Source organism: Falco naumanni, chromosome 6 (assembly GCF_017639655.2).
Source record: "Falco naumanni isolate bFalNau1 chromosome 6, bFalNau1.pat, whole genome shotgun sequence".
Classification (NCBI taxonomy): domain Eukaryota; kingdom Metazoa; phylum Chordata; class Aves; order Falconiformes; family Falconidae; genus Falco; species Falco naumanni.
In genome coordinates this window covers 65,605,707-65,624,513 of record NC_054059.1, presented here as the reverse complement: position 1 = coordinate 65,624,513, position 18,807 = coordinate 65,605,707, and the positions used below count along the sequence as shown (strand labels likewise).

The window sequence follows — 18,807 nt, the reverse complement described above, 5'->3', positions numbered from 1 at the left end:
ACTTCTGTTAGAAATGCTGCAGTATTTAGAGATCAGGATTATTATTATTTAGAATTCCTAGAATAAGGTTGACATCCTTCATTACTGAAACAAACTTTTATTTTGTTCAAACTTGCTGCTACATCAAAACAAGTCACAATATACTCTGAACACTGTGGAATCAGTTATCAAATAACATGAATTCTTTTTAAGGTATGTATGCCTTATATGAAGGACAAGGTGACTGATAACTATCCAAGGTCAACTGTCACTAGAGAAGCCATCAAATGTGATTCTAGCACATTCCAGGGACCAAATGCTGATTTGGAAGTAGAGCAATAATCATCAGTATGAAGCAATTAGCCCCTTTTTACTGCTGCAGCAGCATCTACCTCCAGCTAATTACAGCTTCTTGATAAAATACTTCAAGTATTATTTGGCTTCATCCAGAAAAATTCAAAGATTATTTCTGAGCGAGTCCTATACCTACAGAAGACTACCTTCAAAGAACAGCAGTAACGTAAGACTGGTACTATGCTTCAGCTTTCAGTGTTGCACTGTAACAAAAACTTAATGAAGTCTGACTGCATGCAGCAAAGGGATGATTTCCTGGAAGGCATAGCAATTTTAAGCACATCAGGAAGCTCTAAGATTCCTCCATTTCTATACAGCCTTTCCAGAAAGGCTACTAAAGTTTTTGCAGTTTCCCCATATGAGACTGAGTTATAGTCAATACAAGCTGTGACACATTCGCACATCACTCACGACCCACAAAAGCATCGAGGTCATGACGTGCAACTGAGGTTACTTCACTCAGAGCTGGTTATCATTTTTAATCAGTCTGCAACTACAGCATTGCACCCCCTCTGTTCTCTTATTTCCTAGCAAATATCCTCCTCCTACTCAAGGAATGAAGAAAGAAGGCTCAGAGCAATACTTTTTTCATACAGGTCAAAGATCGTAACACAAGAAGATGCTACAATGCAGGGGTGGGTTATTAACAGCCTCCCTGGAACCACAGACTGCAGTCCCTCTGCCACCTCACAGGTGACATCCAGCATTACGAGCTTTGCTATTGGGAAGAGGAGCAATAAGCCTTACAGGTTGTTGCAACCGGAACACCTAGTAAATGCCTTGCCGTTCTTTGGCTTTAAAGGGGAGAACAGGATTAAACTAACATGGAAAACACTACCTAAATAAGAATTCTTTTGGAGACAATTCTAAATCTGTATCAGTATTGCTGCACATACCAAATGCAAAGTCAATGCTGTATTTAGGAGAGCTAACTTACCTCTTAAAAACTTTCATTCTCCTTCTTTCCCCACCATGTTTTTCAATCACTATGGAAAACAGCTCTTATCTCCAGCAAGTCAGTAGACAATCCGCCCCAGGATTGCTCACATTAAAAAAAGTTTACAAGTAAAATTCCATTCAACCGATTTTTATTTATCAATTTGGTTTTGTGATTACAACCATTTCAGTTTTCTTCCACTGAGGACAAAATACAAACTTTTACAGCAACACCTGCAGAGAACATTCATAAGATAACAGCTTTATATTTGCACAATTTGGCTTCAAGAAAAAGCCAGATAACTTGAAGAGTCACTACAGTTCAGTGCCTAAAATTGATTTAGGGGCAAATACAACTACAGATCTATGAGCTACCTTCCACTTCAAAACACAAGGCCAAGAAAAACTGCAAGTTGTTACTCCAGGTTTTTTTGCAAGTACACAGCACAGATCAGCTGATACTGCCATTTCACAAAGGAGCAATTACTTCCTATAGTGAGGCAGCCAAGCACATGCTGAAGACATATAACCGAGCCTCCCTCCCCGCCCCCCAAACAACTGAAAGGAAAACAATCCTAGCTACAACTCTGTAAACTGTGGATTATACCTTGTTGGCAAGGCTAATGAGCAAGCGGTGCATAGTGCAGGCCTTCCAGAACGTCACTAAATTGGTATAGTACAAACTCGAGTTTTTCAGATTGGCATCAGTACACGTCAGAGATCCTGGGTTTCCTAAAGACTTGGAAAGTAGCAATTGCTGGCACCAAGAAAAATTTAGTAACTAAGGCAAGGTATCCCTTCTACCCTTATAAACAAAATTTGAGGCAAAAGATTAAGCAACTTTAAGGCACTTTAAAAATTATTTTTAGTTCGCTTTACCAGCATACTTTATCAGCAACCTAAATCAGTATCAGCATAGCTCAGGACAAGCATTTTAGCAACATTTAACAGAGCAGTAACTTTTTGTGGCAACGCCTTCCATGCTATGAAGTGTTCTGTAGCACTTTCCTGCAAGTTTCCCAAAAGATAGCCCTTTGAGGCCAAAAAAAGTTATATACTAGGCATACAGTTTTCTTTGCCGAGCTGAAGAACTGTCACACTTTAAGTACGTTGCTCACTTCAAAACACAGAATACAAGCTCATGGGTATCTTTTTAAACAAATAAATGTAGTAAAATAGTTCTGAGATAGGGAAAGGACAGATTACGTGATTTCACAATAAGGCCAAGGATATACCATCTAACCCACACACATACTGTTGCTGGAAACTGGCCACTCACTCTGCTGTTTTAATAAACCTGAGCTGATTGTCTTAGTTTTGTTTAGAAAACCAAAAGCTAATGAACTCAAAGATACAGTACTGGTGAGAAACTTCTGTATTTTGTAGCAATTCGAGTTTTCTATGCAGCACGATAAAAACAATTCCATCCAAACTAGAAGAACACAGGAAGGCAACACTGTGCACTTTAAAGTTTCCAACTGAAGTGCACTTATTTTGCTTCATATTTAAGTCCTACTGCTGTGACTATTATCTGCACTAATGCTATCATTTTGTATTGGGTGCCAAATTCCAGCCAAGCCAGGGCCAGTAAGACAGTACTACAGATTATCCTGAAACTCATGATCAGGGATATTATCAAAAGCTATGTATTATGTTCTACATCTGCCACTTTTTTCGAAAATTGTATCTTTACCTCCATTTTTCCTGTGGGTTCATTTTCACAGGTGTTCAAGTCAGTCTACATTGGACATGACCTACCTTTGATACTCAGATCACACGGCTGATCCAGCCAAAGAAAAGAAAAATACTATTTGGCTGAATAGATTTCTTTAACCATTTTATTGCAGGGTGACACAAACCTGATGGCAGGAAGCAGGGAGAGAGGAAAAAAAAAAAAGAAAAGAAAAAAAGATGTAGCCCTGGCAGTCCCAGGACTACAGCAATCCTGACCAGGATCAAATCAGCAGATCATCTTAACTACCCTTAACTGCTCCTTCAGCAAGCAAACATACAGAAGGGTAAAAAAAAAAACCAACAAAAACAATACACCAACAAAAAGCCAACACAAAACCAAAACCCTGAAATTAATTGCCACAAGTTTAAGAACCATTTGAATAAGAAAAACCCCAGGATTGCCCAAACACCAGTATTTCAAGTATAAATGTAAGTTGTTGCCTTTTTATATAGGGAGTGAACTGAATTTTATCACTAGTTTTATGGTTGGTCTTTGTAGGCCAGAACAAAAGGTAAGCTGTTTGTAGCTGAACTGTACTGTGCTCCCTCATCCTCAAACAAGGTCAATAAGGGAGTTACTTAGTGTAAAAAGTTTTTAAACTGGAATGCTCAAGTCATATGTATTCCATTCTCCTATATAAAGCCAGTATTAACAGTTTTATTTATTTTTTAAATAGGTGGGATGCTTTTATAGCCTACTGATTTCTAGTCTTTAAGGCACTAATCTTCATTTCCCCTTTAGAAGGATTATCCCTACATCCCCCTCTCCAGCCTCAACATTACCTGGAAAGGACATAGGATCTCTGTTTGGAATGCAGTATTTACTCAGGCAACCTCTATTCTTGTGTAAAAAAGTTTATGGGTTATGTTATTCTGTTAAGACATTATCTACTTCTACAATTTTGTTCGTCTTTCTAGCAGCATGCTGTAAGAGCCATAACCTAGTATAAATGGCATTTCACTCCCTGAAGTCAGTCACCAATAATTCACATCCTGATAAAACCAAAGGGATACTGTATCAAATGTTGATTAAATTAGCTGTCACAACAAGTCATCATGAGATTGTCTACTCAAGACAGTGTTGCCACTGAATAAGAATCTCTGAATGTCTACTTTTGGCATATAAAAAAAAAAAAAGTCCCACAGCAGCAGCCACTAAAGGAAAGTAAGACAGCCATTAAAACCCATGCAGCATATTGCAAGTAATCCTGTTGAAGAGATTCATATCACCTCTTGCCAAGTATAATGTTGCAAAAATATTCTTTTAAAGTCTTCTTTTAGAGATTGAAAGGAAATTATGAACTGCTGTCTTCCATGAGCAACAGAAAATATTTTGGTTCAGTGAACTACAGGTGTTGGGCTACTAGTCCATTATAAAGCGGCAGGTTCTAAAGTGTATGATAGTTTCGGTCTTTCGACTTGCAGAATTTGTACAGAAAGAAAACAACAGCCTGCAGACCCAGAACAAGGACAATTCCACCTATGAAACTCGCAGCATCAAATGTAGATTTGCGTGGAGAAGGTGCAGGAGTCACAGTAGCATTCGTACCTGTTAAACACCACATCAGAGTTTGTGAGTGCACAATACTCACGGAAGTTTTATAGATTTTAGTATTGGCTTCACTGTATTAAGATTACTCAAAACATCCAAGTACCAATGAGAAAACAACAAAAAAATCAAAAGTAAAGACATGTCAGCAGCTGCATTTAGATTAATGTTACTGAAATGTGATTAAATTGTACAAGGCTAGAGCTATTTATAGGCAAACTGCACTGGACCTCAACACTGAGCAAGTCCCAGCTGAACTTTATTTGTACAGGAGGAAAGCTCTGGCTTTTTGAAGTACATAGAAGTATATTATTGATATGCTCACATTCAAAACACATTTTCCCACCTATGCTGCTTGCTCTAGTTTTTAGCTTAAATTCAAATTTATTATCTTCCACCTACTGTACTTTACCCCAAGAGTTATACTTAAAGAAATCAGCTGAAGCCACAACACATATGAAGCTGGAAATAGCAGCCATCTGCTGACAGCTAGTTTTAAAGAGCTTTTCAGCATCAGTCATGAATATGCTATTTCATGAAGTAATAAAATATTTCAGCTTATTTCCATCACTGTAGCTCAATTTTCTTTTTTTATAGGTATCCCATTATTGTGCTCCAAGTGAAAAAAACTAAATACCACCTCCCGAAGGTAAGCAAGTTAACAAGTGACTTCCAGCCACACTATTAAAAGCAGCCAGCTGATTTCATTTGACCAACACACTTCCAACTGTTAATATCTCACCAATTAGCTCTTTCTCAGGGTATTACCTTGCTACATACATATATCCACGACCTTAACAAAATGAGATGCACCATAAAGTTAGAAGTGACAACAGCAGATACACCAATACTCCTTTAATGTTGTCACTTGGTAGGTCTTTCAAGATAATGCTTTTAAAGCAACACAAAGTATTTTATGCTGTAATTATGCTAGTAGTAGCAGTTACCTGGAATACTGGGTGTTGTAATAGCTGAAGTAATGGCAGCATGTGTAGTTACGTTGGTGATGTTAGCTGTTTGAGAGAAGACAGTATGTACACATACCATAAACTTCAAGGGCAAAGTTTGCAAGCACTGAAGTTCTTATGTAAATCATTTGTCTTGTTTTGCTTAAACAAGGAGAAGCTTTGACCTCAGACTGCACCCCACACAATTCAGATGTTCAGCTGCATGGCATTAAGCCAAGTTTCTGCAATAAGTATTTTTTTCAGACTTGCATACCACTCTTATCCAAATATTTCAAGGTTCTCCACAGATCAGACGACGATTATTTAGAAAAAAGCACTAATATAAATGCTGGTATTTGAACAACAATCAAGACAGCTGCTTCAGGACAACTGAGAAACTGCATCAAGGAAAAAGGCTTTCATTAAACAGCCTTTAATCAATTAGCATTCATTGTACTAGAAAAATTACTTATTGTAATATCTCTAGATGGGAGAAACACTTGCAGGACAGCAAAGATTCCCCTTTCTCCTCCTGTCCTGGGTCTCTGGCACATCCCACCCCCAGATTAGCATTACTAAAAATTAATCTATATTGCACTATGTGCCTGGGACAAGAAGCCCACATTTGTAGGTTTACTCACACATCACCCTCCTGTACATTAGGCTATTCTGAGCCTAATCAAGCATCAACTCATTACCTTCCACGTCCCTTAAACATCAGATGCTTTTAAAGATTAGGTTTTTGGGGTGGGGTTTTTTGTTTGTTGTTAGGGGTTTTTTTGTAAGAGCTTCACTGTTAAGATGGCAGCACATATAAGAACAGAAAATTTTGAACTGGTCAACAACAACAAGAAAAAAAAATCAAACTCACAGTAGCTCATGGTTAGCAGAAATTACTAATCTAATTCAAACAATTACTACTGAGCCAATTCTTAATTATGTTGAAAAGAAGCATTTTCTCTGTTAACTTCTTCCAAACTTTGGGACCATTTCTGCATTCCATACATCAGGCATTTAGTATTCATGCTATTACAGTGATCTGTGGAAAAAGTCCTTGTCCTTTATTCTCCAGTTCCTAGTTTACTGCCATTCTATGTTCAGTAGTACTATATTACCTATAGTAGTATGAGCTGTGGTAGCAGGACTGGCTGTGGTAGTATTGGAAGATGCTGTGGTACTATTGGCAGGTGGTGTAGTAGTATTGGAAGACAGCGTAGTAGCACTGGAAGGAGGAACATCTGTAGATGCTATTAAAGAATAAAGAGTTACATTAAAGAGACCAATGACAGTGTTTAATAAAAAAAGCCCCAACAAAACAAAACACCAAAGCCCAAATTGAACAGCAGCAGGCTGAGTTTTAGGGAATTTGTATAGCACTGAATTCTATTGTAGTTTTGGTTTGAAGTTACAAAGCAGTTGGAAGTTCAATCTACCACACTAACAGCAAAAGTTGCACAATTGAATACATGAACCTTGTCACAGGCAGCCCAATCAAGCCAGTGTTCAACTGGCAACTCAAGATTCCTCAAACCAAACAAGAGGGAGAAGAGTCCTATCGTATAAGCATAAACTGTGCATGCTTTAGACAATAGGAAACGAGATATTCAGTACTGCTTCCCAACCCCACTGCAACTAAAATTCAACCTGAGCTATCAAGTTCAACTAGAAAACAGAACGGTTAGCTGAAGCAGTATGGGGGGAAACTCAAAACATCCTCAAGAATTCAAAAGTTTAAGCTTTCTGTTCTGAGAGCTGTTGCTGGTTGTAGGTGCTCTCAGCTTCAGCATGTGCTATGAAAAACCCCAAACCAAACAACTGTGAAGCCTTCTGCAACCTACTGTATTAACTGAATTAATCACACATGGACAGCTTATCCAAACTGTTGCTTAATCATACACTGATAAATCAGCAAGCTTCCTGATGAAATACCATTATGTCCAGAAGCCTTTAGTGCTCAGACTAATCTAAATGTGGTTATTTACATCTTGAAATAATTCAGCATGGTAGGCAGCCAGAGCTGACTTTCTAAAGATAAGCTGCATATATCAGAATCTACTGTCTCTCAGGTCCCATTTGCATCTAGTCAGTTTAAGTCCACCTTAACGTTCCTCCATGTCAATCCCGAATATAGTGCTAAGCCATGACTCTGCAAGTAAGAGCTGATAAGGTATACAGGCTCCTTTCACACCAACAAAGATCCTCTAATGAAGGTGACAATGTAAGTTTCCTTGAACATGCAAAGCTAAAATACAATAAACTTGTAGTGATGTTATCAGGTTAACAGGAACAGATTGTAAAAATTCTACTCTTAGATATAGAATAAGGCATTGTAACAGCATGCTGTCTTTGCAAAGCACTGAGAAATGGTACTTTTAACAGTCCGGATAAAGAGATGATTGTTACAATTTTAGAAACAGGGTCATGTGGAATTATTTCTGACTTGCTGCCACCACCACAAGATGCCCATAGCAGTATGGAAGCTTCATCTCTATTGATGTGAGCCAGTCTCTTTGGCCACACTGTTGAACTCACCTAGACAAGAGTATTAAGAGTTTTCATTTTCTGTTCTAGACCTTAAAATAAGAAAATCCTATTTTGAAGTCTATTTCTGGTCAGCTTTCAGAAAAACTAAAACTGGTAGGCTTTCACAAAAGTGAAATTCAAGACTTAATCTAAATTATTCATATCCTGCAAATCTGCTTTGCACAGCAAGCACAAATTAATGAGAAGACTGAAGTAGATATGCAACAGAGCACGTTCCTAGCATGAAGAATTTACCTTACACAGTCCTATAACCCAGACCCTGCACTTCAGAACTGCATGAAGAGCTGTACTAGTTAACAATTAAAATTGGGAGGTTCTTAAGATGAAACAATGGACTTAACAGGTATGACTTTTTGTTGAATATGAAGCTTGCTGTCTTGAGGATGCTGACAAGTTCCTTAGAACACACTGTATTTAACAGGAAACGTTATCCACGTTCACCTAAGAAGCCAAGCCAGTAGCCAGAGATGTTTGTCTAGTAAAGTAGATCAGGCTTCTTGAAACAGCAAATGTAAGCTGTTAACTGAATGCACAATGAAACTATGCATTTTAGCATCACATCACACCTTTAAGCTAGAAGCAATGGGCTTATTTACATACTTGTATGTGCTTACATAAGTTGTAGAAAGTATTACCAAGGTCTACAGGTGAAGGAGCTGTAAACACAACTGCTTCATATTCAACAATGTGAAAGCTGAGTATCTGAATACTTACAAGAACATTGTTCTACAGCTGTACAGCTCTGATTCTTCAAAACTACTTCTGTTTCATTTACACACATGCCTTCTCCTGTCAGAAAAGTAGAGACAAGAATATTTACAGTGGCAGAACTTTAAAGTGGTTGAGACATTGTTCCTAAATACTAATAAACTGTTCGTAGGACAAACTAAACACCATCTTCAAGCCAGGATAACAATAAAGCCACTTCAATATGTAAGACTTGAGTATTATATTAATAATTAGAAGTTAGAAAAGTTTTAGTATTTTCTTTCACTAGTTACTCTACCACTCAAATCAACACTTAGGCAATACTTTTACATGGTTATACAACATTTTGCAGCAACAATACAGCTTGGTATTTTTCCTTCCTAGGCTATAAAATTAGACTGTGTTTCTACTATTTGTAGCATTTTTCAAGTTAAACATTTTGCATCTCTATGGGTAGCATCATAAGAAAGTCTGCCTTAAAAAATCCTAAATGCAAGCAAAAATTAGTTCCAGCTTTTCAAACAGATCTTTGACCTTGAAATTGTTGAAGGCACCAGTTTCTTATTCTCTGCCTGCATACCATCCCCTCCCTCAAAGAAGTTACACAAATCTCCTGCATGTTTGCTGTATGTGCCTGCTAGTCAGAGAGCACATGCAGATTCAGAAAAAGAGCTTCTTGAAGGGCACTCTTGTACCAGACAAGTTACATCCAAAATTCTTTTCGTTAGTTCCAAAGCATCTTAGCCTTTTTGCATAACCTGTCTTGGTTACCTACAATCAAGTGCTACAAAATCACTATTACAGTCAAGCCATTCTCTCATCTTACTCTGTTTCCACCTCACATAGGAAATACAAATAATCCACCTGATGACTACTTATGTAATCTCTGTATGACTTTGTCAGCTGCAACCTCCTCCAGGGCTGTAGGTGCCAGATTTTACCTAAATGTAGTTAAATCCAACTCTCCTACAATGGAAAAAACATGGCTCAGAATTAGACCAGCTAATGCTTCTTTGGCTCTGTCATGTTCCCTTCAGTGGGCTGCAATTTTAGAAACACTACTCTTAACTAGTCTTATTTAATGGACTCCTCTCCCTTATTGCACTTCAGTTCAGGAGTAGTGGTTGTGACCACCAGCTCTATGACAAAACCCCAAAAGGGACTGAAACACAGGTATACGTCTGCATATCAGAATCCACTTGTGACTCCTTAGCAAACACTAGTAACTAGTTTGTTCTAAAACCAGTCTGAACCATCTAGAAAACATTAACTTATCAACAGTACAGATTTATATCAGAAGGCTTAAAAATCTGGGATTATTTTGAACATGTTCAGCTGTCACCACATAAGAACTTGAAATGTTTAACAGATACAACCTATGAATTAATGCTCCATTAGGTTATGAAACAAAACAGCTTATTTATGTAATGAACATTAATACAGATGATGAAGTAGGTCTAGTTGGGTTTAAAGTTCTGTATGGCATAGTAAGAATCTGCACTGTGTTGTCCTCCTTACCTTCACATCTGATCCACTTGCAGCCGGCTACATTTGTATCATTGCCAACACATGAACTGCAGTCAGAAATGTTTCCACAAATACCTTAAAAAAAGAAAAAAAAAAGCAATGCACAGATTAAGACAAAATTACCACTGTCAAAAGAGCAACTTCACCCACAGAATCAGTTCTTAGATCCATACCCTACCATACATACATCTCCCAGGTTAAGGTGCAATCCTTCCCACTAACCTAACTACAACTGAAAGCTGCAACTTAGGAATGCATTTGACAAAACAGAAATGCATTTCCCTCCAGACACTACTGACACTCCAAAACCAGACCCCACATGTACACCAAGATTTCGTCTCATACTCAGATAACGTAGAATATACTACTCTAATGAAGTTACCAAATTAATTTTTCAAAGTTAACTGAAACCTCAGATGGTAAGAGCTGTGCTCCTTTCAATTATATTTTCCCTATAGGTAATATAGCCAGCTATAAACAACCCTACAGCAGAAAGCAACCCAAGTATGGGAAATAAAGACAAGAACCTAGAGGACTTTGTATACAAACGCATATAAAGCGGAGCAGAAAGTCAACCTATTCACATTTTGATCACAGGAGAAGCCAGCAACCTAACCAGTCCAGCAGCTTTTTAATGCCAGTCAAACATTGTTGCCTTAAAACCACAATGACAACACATCCACCACCTGGATCAAATAAGATTGTCTTCCAATCTACAACTTTACTGCATTAATTTTAATTAAGACTGACTCATACAGCATCGTACTCAGAAAACCCACATACAACCCACAACTCCTTATACCCCATACGCTCCAGCACATTTCACATCATATCCACCTACTCCAGGCACCTTTGGGTGACCTTTCACCTTTCTCCGCTATTCACAGCTCTTCAGCAGTCAGCATGGTAATATACATCTCAAGATAACAACTACAGATACATTAACTTCATTATTTACTAAATCTGAAGTAAGACTGAATCTACCTGGCCTTTCTCTTGGTTACTGCAGGAGCAGGCTAGAAATACTGGTGCTATTTTTTCACTGTCAAGAAATGAAAAAAACATATGAAGAGACCTTCGTCAGTTTGCATGAATGAGGTATGCAACAGACTTGCCCTGTTCCCTTCAGAAGGCACTTTAAACCACTTCAAGAGCTATATGACAATTTCTAGATAACAGATTTCAGGGAAGAAAAAAGTAGAAGTCATTTATTGTTCTGGGTATACACATGAAGAACGATCACAGCATGCACAACACTCCTGATGAACGAACAATGCTTGCTTTTGTAAATGCCTCACTGGTACATAAAAGATTTAGCACAGTACATCTGCGGAGATAGGCAGACAGTCCGTGCAGCCAGCTAATGCCAGGTGCACTAGGACTTCTAGTTTCAAAACACCTTTCCCAGACTAGCATGGGGGAGGAACAGATTCGCAGGAGTGAAAGATCAGGAGACGTTTATATCACAACAAGAGGTTTCAAGAATGCGCTGTTAACTTCAAGAACCAGTGGCAGGGTGTCAGGCGTTTCCCCAATGCTACTCCTGCTGCAAAAGGTTTTCTTGGGGAGCTTGTTATCACGTAGAAAGCCTCAACTCTACCCATCAGCAGGTGCCTGCTCTTCACTGGAAAAGTAACTCAGGTACCACGAACTCTGATCTGAAGCGCAGGCAAGCCCACGTTTGCTCCCAGGATAAACCTGCTTGTTGTACCGCCTCTTGCACATTCGGATATTCCCCTTACACTTGAGGGGGAAACCTGAAACACTGACAGAAGCCTGTCCCGCTGAACCGACACTGCCCTCTCCTGCTGCACGCAGAGGCTGCTCACCGCCGACTCGGCGGCCCCCAGCGGCTCACGCTGCCCACAGGGCGCCCGACACCGGCCCGCACCCCGTCGTCGGTGGGGCCGCAGAGGAAACGCAGAGGGGCCGAAGCAGAGGTTACTGGCCAGCTTCACACTTAGCTGCACCCAGCACCACTACACAACGTGGCCAGAGAACATTAAAGTGCTTCCAGAACAACTTACTTCCTTCGCACAGAGCTAGAAAGATCAGGCGAGCCCCGAGGAGCAGCAGGGCGGCCACCGCCAGGGCAAGGAACAACCCGCGGCCGTGACAGACGCCCCCTACGTAAGTAACCCCCGGACCCGGCCGGCGCCAGGTTCGCAAGGCACAAACGCGCCGCGTACGTTTCACCGGAGACGAAAGTAGCCGCTGTCCGCTGCCCCGCCCGGGAGGGGCGCTGGGGGCGGCCCGAGCCGCGCTAACGGACCCCGCGCCTCACGGGCCCCCGCGCCCGCAGCGAGCGGGAAACGAAAGCGAGGGGCCAGGAGGCGGAGAGAGGCGGGCGAAAAGCGCGGCGGGCTGCGGCCCAGCCGCCAGGGAGCGGGGGCGGCTCCCCCGCCGGCGGCGGGCACGGAGGGTCGGCCCGGCCCGGGCGCGGAACCGCCTCGCCGCCGGCACCAACGGGCAGCGCGCGAGCGCGGAGGGGGAGGGGCTGCCCCGTCAGCAACCGCCGGGAGGGGGGGGGGAGGGGGGATGGCGAGGCACTCACCAACGGTCACGACGTCGTCGGCAGCCCTCTGCGCGGCCCCCGCGGCCAGCCCGCTGAGGCAGGCCAGGCAGAGGGCGGTGAGGGGGAGCGCGAGTACCCGGCCCATGGCGGCGGCGAAGCGAAAGGTGGCGTCTCCCGCTCCTCGGTGCGTCCCCTCACCAGCTCCGCTCCCGCCGCCTCCGCGCACCCTCTGAGCGCTGCCGCCCCGCCCCCCGGCGTCACGTGAGCGCCACCGCCTCGAGCCGGCCCCGCCCCCTCCCTTGCCGCCCGGCCCCGCCCCCATCCCGCGGGTGGAAGGACAGCCCACCCGTAGCTCCCCCCGTGCCCCCGCCGCCCCGCGGGAGCGTTTCCCGCGAGTCACGTGGTGCCCGACCGCCTGCCCGTCCCCACGGGGCCCCGCCCCCGCTGGGGCCGCAGAGCGGCTGTCGGTCATTGGCTGGGGCCGCAGCGGGAGGCGGGGCAGCGCCGCGCTGGAGCGGAGCGGGGAGCGGGCGGCGGGGCCACCGAACGAGCCTCTCCCGCCCGCGGGCACCAGCCGCTCGGGGAGGGCCGGCCGCGGCGTGTCGCCTCTCCCTGCCCTGCGGGGCGGCTGCCGGCCATGGCTGGGGCCGGGACCGCCGGGGGCAGGGGGTTTGCGGTGGCCCGCGATGCCGGGGCCCAGCTGCTCGCCGCGCCGCACCCGGGCCCTGGCTCGCAGGCGCCGGAAGGTGCCTGGGCAGCGCTGCCTTGTGCCCTACTCCGGCCTGGCCCCGCGGCGCTGCCAGCTCCAGGGCAGGGTTTTGCGGGGGATTTCTCTCGCAGAGGTGCGAGGTTCACCTCTTCCCCCCTCTCCCTTTTCTATCCTGAAAAAACTTAGAAATAGTACATCGTAGCAGTGTAAATAAAGGTTGCTGGGCGGTGGTCACACCTGAAGCGCAGCACCAGCATGCAGCGCAGGAAGGTGGATGTCCCCACGCCGGGGGGAGCGAGCGCTGGGAGCGTGGCAGGCTGTGGTGCCATGGCTGTAGCACTGGAAGGGAAGCTCGGTGTAAACCAGAAAACCATAACCCTGGTCTTCACTGCCGTCACCCCCAGCAGCATGGTAGAGAGCAACTGGGGGGCGGATGTTTGACCATCCCATCGCTTCTTTCAGTGGACTTGGTAGTGTCGGGTTTGCAGTCAGAACAGGTGATCTCGAGGGTCCGGGTGATCTCAAGGGTCCTTCCCGACTCACCCTGTGATTCCCTCCTGACCACCGGGGAGAGTTTCCCCTCTGCCTGTCATACTCCCCATCTCTCTGTCCCTTGTTTCTCCCTAATGACCCTGAGTCAATGTATACCATCAACAGTGGACTATGCAAATAAAAATAAGGTTGTGTAAATCTGCCTCGACATTTTGTGCAATGCCAATGCAGGCAAGTGTTAGGAAACCAAGAGGAACATTCGTGCTTGCTTGTAATCAAGAATGAGCCAAGCTCAAGCTATAAAGCAAATTGTAGTATGGTCCTGGTTTGACAAAGGCTCCATCAGAATGACAGGACAGATGAAAGAGAAGAGTTATAACCCGGAAAATTCTCCCCTGATTCTCCAAAGTGTGACCTGGACTTGGACAGTAAAGGGGAAACTGCCAAATAAATCCCTAGCTTAATCTTCCATTTTACGTCCTTTTGTGGAGGTGTTTTATTGCCAAGAGCCAGGAGACCAATACAAATTCAGAAACTTTAAGGCAAACTACCTATCGTGATTATTGTGGGAGCTCCAGAAAAGTCTGCAGGACTGTTGGCAGTATATAATTCGGGTACAGCGCTTTCTGACAGGCCTCCATACCATCATATATTGTGGTGCTTCTGCTAGCGGGCAAGATGGCTAATGCTTTACCTTCCTGCAAAGGAGTCTTAGAGTGAAAATACAAAAGAAAAAGGGCTGCAGAGAAAACAGCAGAGAATCAGTTTTGTGGTAAGAACAGGAACCTCATAGCAGCTGCAGTGAAATGACCGAACACGTTTTGTTGGATGTAAATGCCAGTTACATCTGAATTTAGTTCTGAGAAGTGATAAGGTGGCTGAAGTCACACACTCACTTTACTTATCTTTCATTCTGCGTATACTTTTTACTGGAGCATTACTGTAAAATGGTTCAGTTATTCTTGCAGTATGGTTACAGTTGCTGGCTTTTTATTGAGAAGAAATGGTTTCCACATTCATTATTAAAATGCTGTGCCCCTGTTCTAACTTTGAATAAGCAGCATGTAAAATAAATTGAGAAGCAGCACAAATACATACTGCAACGTCACTGAAACTACAGTGAGCACTGAATATGGGAGTTTATTGTGCCTTCCACCCATCCCTCCTGGCCACGTCTGCAGATATTTTTATGTCCTTTTGGGACAAGGGACGCTAGACATGTGGCATTATTTGAACTCAGGTTTTCCTTTTCGCAGTTCTTGTGGGTTATGATGCTAAATACATCTTCAGCAGTTATCATAGTGTTTTATGAGGGGTGCAGTGGCAGTTAAGTTGATGTGCTGGACTCATGAGGTGTCATGGTTGCTGCAATCTGCATTTCATGAGGACTACATACTACAAATCTCTCCTTTTGGGAAGGAAAACAAATAGGACATACGTTAAATGTAATGGGTAAAAGGCAAGACTCTAATCAGTGTGTGTGTGTGTGTGCGTGTATATATATATATATATATATATGGTAAAACTCGGGGAAAATGAAGTACCTAATAAAACAGAGCTAAGATTACCAGCAGAGCAAGAATTAGAGCTACAGCACATCTCCACAAGCGAGTGAAAACACATCTATCATGTAATTCTGGGGGCTGGTGGGAATCCAAGTGAATGATAAATGTGGTTTGTCTGTTTTTTTCTTGAAGTCAGCATCTTGGGACTTCGTTGTAGCATACAGTCAGCAGGATCATGGCAATCTGGGTTGTTGTTGTTGGATTTGAAATATCACATTCAACACAGTATTCATTTTTCATTGCACTGTTACATAATTAGTGGTTAGTAAGGCATTTACCTCTGTTTTGAATCTATAAGGAATTCCAAGCACTGCATTACTGGAAGTTTATGTAAAGTCCTTGGCAAAAATGTGTAAAACCTAAGGATCTGCAGATGTCCATTATAGGGAAGCACATTTTAAAGGTAGTAAACACCCAGGATTTGCAGCAGATTGCATTGTATCACTTGATGCTTGGCAAGATGTGATAATGGGGCTTTTGACGAGGTTCCAGAGGAGCACACTGCAGTTTGGGATGGTAGCAATAAATGAAAAAAAAATATATTTCAGTAGATAAACTGAAGGGAACATATATTTCATTCAATTTGCAAGCATTTGTTCTGATTTCCAAATTGTCATTTTACATGCATGGAAAGAGATGTGTATATGGAGCGTAAATACATGGTTGGTATTTTAACAAGGAAAATACACTGTCCAAAGAGGTTTCAGGGTATTTCATATCAGTACGTAATGATGCATTATTAGATTCGGGTGCCATTCACCGCCTTTGTAATCATTCAGAAATAATGCATCAACTCCTGTGCTCAGAGCTTCGTAACCTCAGTTAATCCTTGCATTGTGAGACAGGTACAGTAGCAAATCGCGCTGCGGAAATGTGTCTTATTGGGGCTGGATACAGCCCCAAGGCACATACAGGGTTGCGCATGCCATGTTGTATGATGTCTAAGTGTTCATTTAAGGTGCCTGTGTGTCTGTCCCCAGCAGAAGTTCTGGGTGAGGACCTTGGCCCCTGCACTGTATGACCCGCTCACCTGAGGCAAGCAAGGTGGAGCTGTGTCTGGTGCCCCCTCACACATGCTGTGGTACAGGCACTTGTTCAGCCCCACCAGGCTGATTGTAACATAAGGAACAGATAAAAATAGATATGCACAGTGGTATAGAGGATGTAATAATGGTAAAAGATTTTTCTTAGCTCTTCTAGAGATAGTGGTGCAGGCCAATGCCAATGCTTGTAGCCTAAGGCAAGCCAAAGAGAGATGCCTTAAGAAGAAGAATGGAAGGCAAGAGGTAGAGGCAAGATGGAGTGGAAGAGCTAAACATTTCACCCGTGCAGCTGGGACCCACCACAGAACGAGGTCAAGCTGGTTTAGGTAACCAAAGAAAAATAAGGCTAACGTTTAGGTAGAGTCTTCCTGCATCAGTACATCCATTTTGTTTATTGGTAACATGCATTTTTCTGTTGGTGATGGTGTAATACAGCCCTGGGCTCTGGTCTGTGTCAGGACAGGAGCATAGCCCCATCTCCTAGAGTGCTGGCTGTGTCCTGAAGCCTGGCTGGCTGGTAAAAGGTGCCTTGGCCAGCCTGGGAGCTTTTCAGGAGGAGGAACCTCAGGAGAAGCTCCCCAGCTTTTTCTCAGTAGATATGCTTTTAGGCTGAGGCTCCTACACTTGGCCCCTGCCTGAGCTGCAACCCCATGGGCTTTGCAGCCCTGCCCATGCCTGACCCAGCCTCCGTCTCTCTCTGCACCCTCAAGACCTAGACCAATGCTTCTTTGCTCACAGCATCTGAGATACGGGCACGATTGAGCTCTGTTGAGCTGGCCACCCACTACTGCTTCTTAGCATCCTAAACCTTATCAGAATTACAGTATCAAGATTCTTGCTATTAAGTGTGTAAAATCACTCCACTTACCCATTTCCTTCATGCAACAGCTGTATCACATCATTTTGATCTATTCGATATGCTGCATAGTTGATATTTTCAGTTAAGTTCTTTCAAACCAGCCCTCCGGAGTACCTTTTTCTCCCTGGAATTGATGGCAGGAACTCTTTTGTCTCTGAGTTATGGCTGTGCGTCAACAGTGGTTTAGTTAAGTGTATCCCAACCAATAAGTATATGAAGGACAATAGCAGAGAGCTGTAGCCATGGCAGCCTAAAAAGGAAAGCGAGGCTGGTCAGTAGGAAGATGAAATATGCTGTCTAAGGCCCACCTGACACAATTAAAATTAATATACACTTGGGAGACCTCAGGGCTTCTCCAGATCAGTGTGGAGTACCTCCGTAGCTGAGGAGCCACACTAGCAATTTCTACTGGCCTTAGCAGCCCTCCTGGATCAGATTCAGAAACCCTCTTGACCTCAGATTAGGTAAACTACATTGTAGTCAATGACTTTGTCCTCCACCTTTTATTTGATCAGCGCTTGAATTAGTAAGGGCTAACGATTGGAGCCTACTGCCCATGGTTTATTAGCACACTGTCCTTGCAGTTTTAACACATATGCCTGTACAAAGATTTTATTTAGAGCAGTTTCTAAGAGAGTGTTTTGATGGAGTAAGAAGCCCAGCATAAAACACTAATAAAGTAAAACGTGAACGATACCAGGTTTTCTTACATAGCTAAAACGCTGTAATCCAGTACGATAATAGTTTTCTCAGGATGCAGGTTGCTGCTGTCTGCCCTTTATAGAAGGGAGTTTTTTTATATGGTTGCTGGGAAGGGAACTTTTCCAAAACCACCAGCTGGCCACGGAAGCCTCCACCTCCCCATCTGCAGTCTGCTCCTGAATTTCCCAGCTTTTGGAGACCCAGCAGTGTGCCACTGGACTTGTATGTGTCTTCTGGATGCTTGCACACACCACTTCTCTGGTCTGGCTCTCTCAGAGGAGGCAATGCATTCTTGGTGACTTGATTAGAGATATATGTTACTGTAGATGGCACAAACCATCATTTTGGATTGAGGTTAAGCCGATTCTTCCTTTCGTGTTTCATTGTTCATCACCTTGGACTCCTTATGTATATCCAGCTTGCAGGTACTGGGGAACCAGGGTTGAAAGATGTACTTTTTCTTTTAGGTGACCTCCTTAATACGGGATGAAAGATTTTACCACATTTTTTCTGGCAGAGTGTCCTGTCATGACCGGCACAAATACTGTAATTGTGGCTTGCCTGAAGGATCATTATGCCTGAAACTCAAAATATTTCCTGGATGTTCTCTCCTCTTCTCGTTATAACATTTTCCATGTCATGTA

General features: G+C 43.2%; 1 protein-coding gene across 1 annotated transcript; it reads right to left on the bottom strand.

Moving 5' to 3' along the window:
* Positions 1-1,404: 1,404 nt before the first annotated feature.
* On the bottom strand, positions 1,405-13,043 carry CD164 (CD164 molecule). Its single transcript, XM_040597907.1, has 6 exons — positions 12,833-13,043; positions 10,270-10,353; positions 8,758-8,832; positions 6,615-6,746; positions 5,500-5,565; positions 1,405-4,552 (listed from the first exon to the last, which is right to left on the bottom strand). The coding sequence occupies exons 1-6, from the start codon at positions 12,936-12,938 to the stop codon at positions 4,392-4,394; spliced, it is 624 nt and encodes a 207-aa protein (XP_040453841.1). The 5' UTR covers positions 12,939-13,043; the 3' UTR covers positions 1,405-4,391.
* Positions 13,044-18,807: the final 5,764 nt, after the last annotated feature.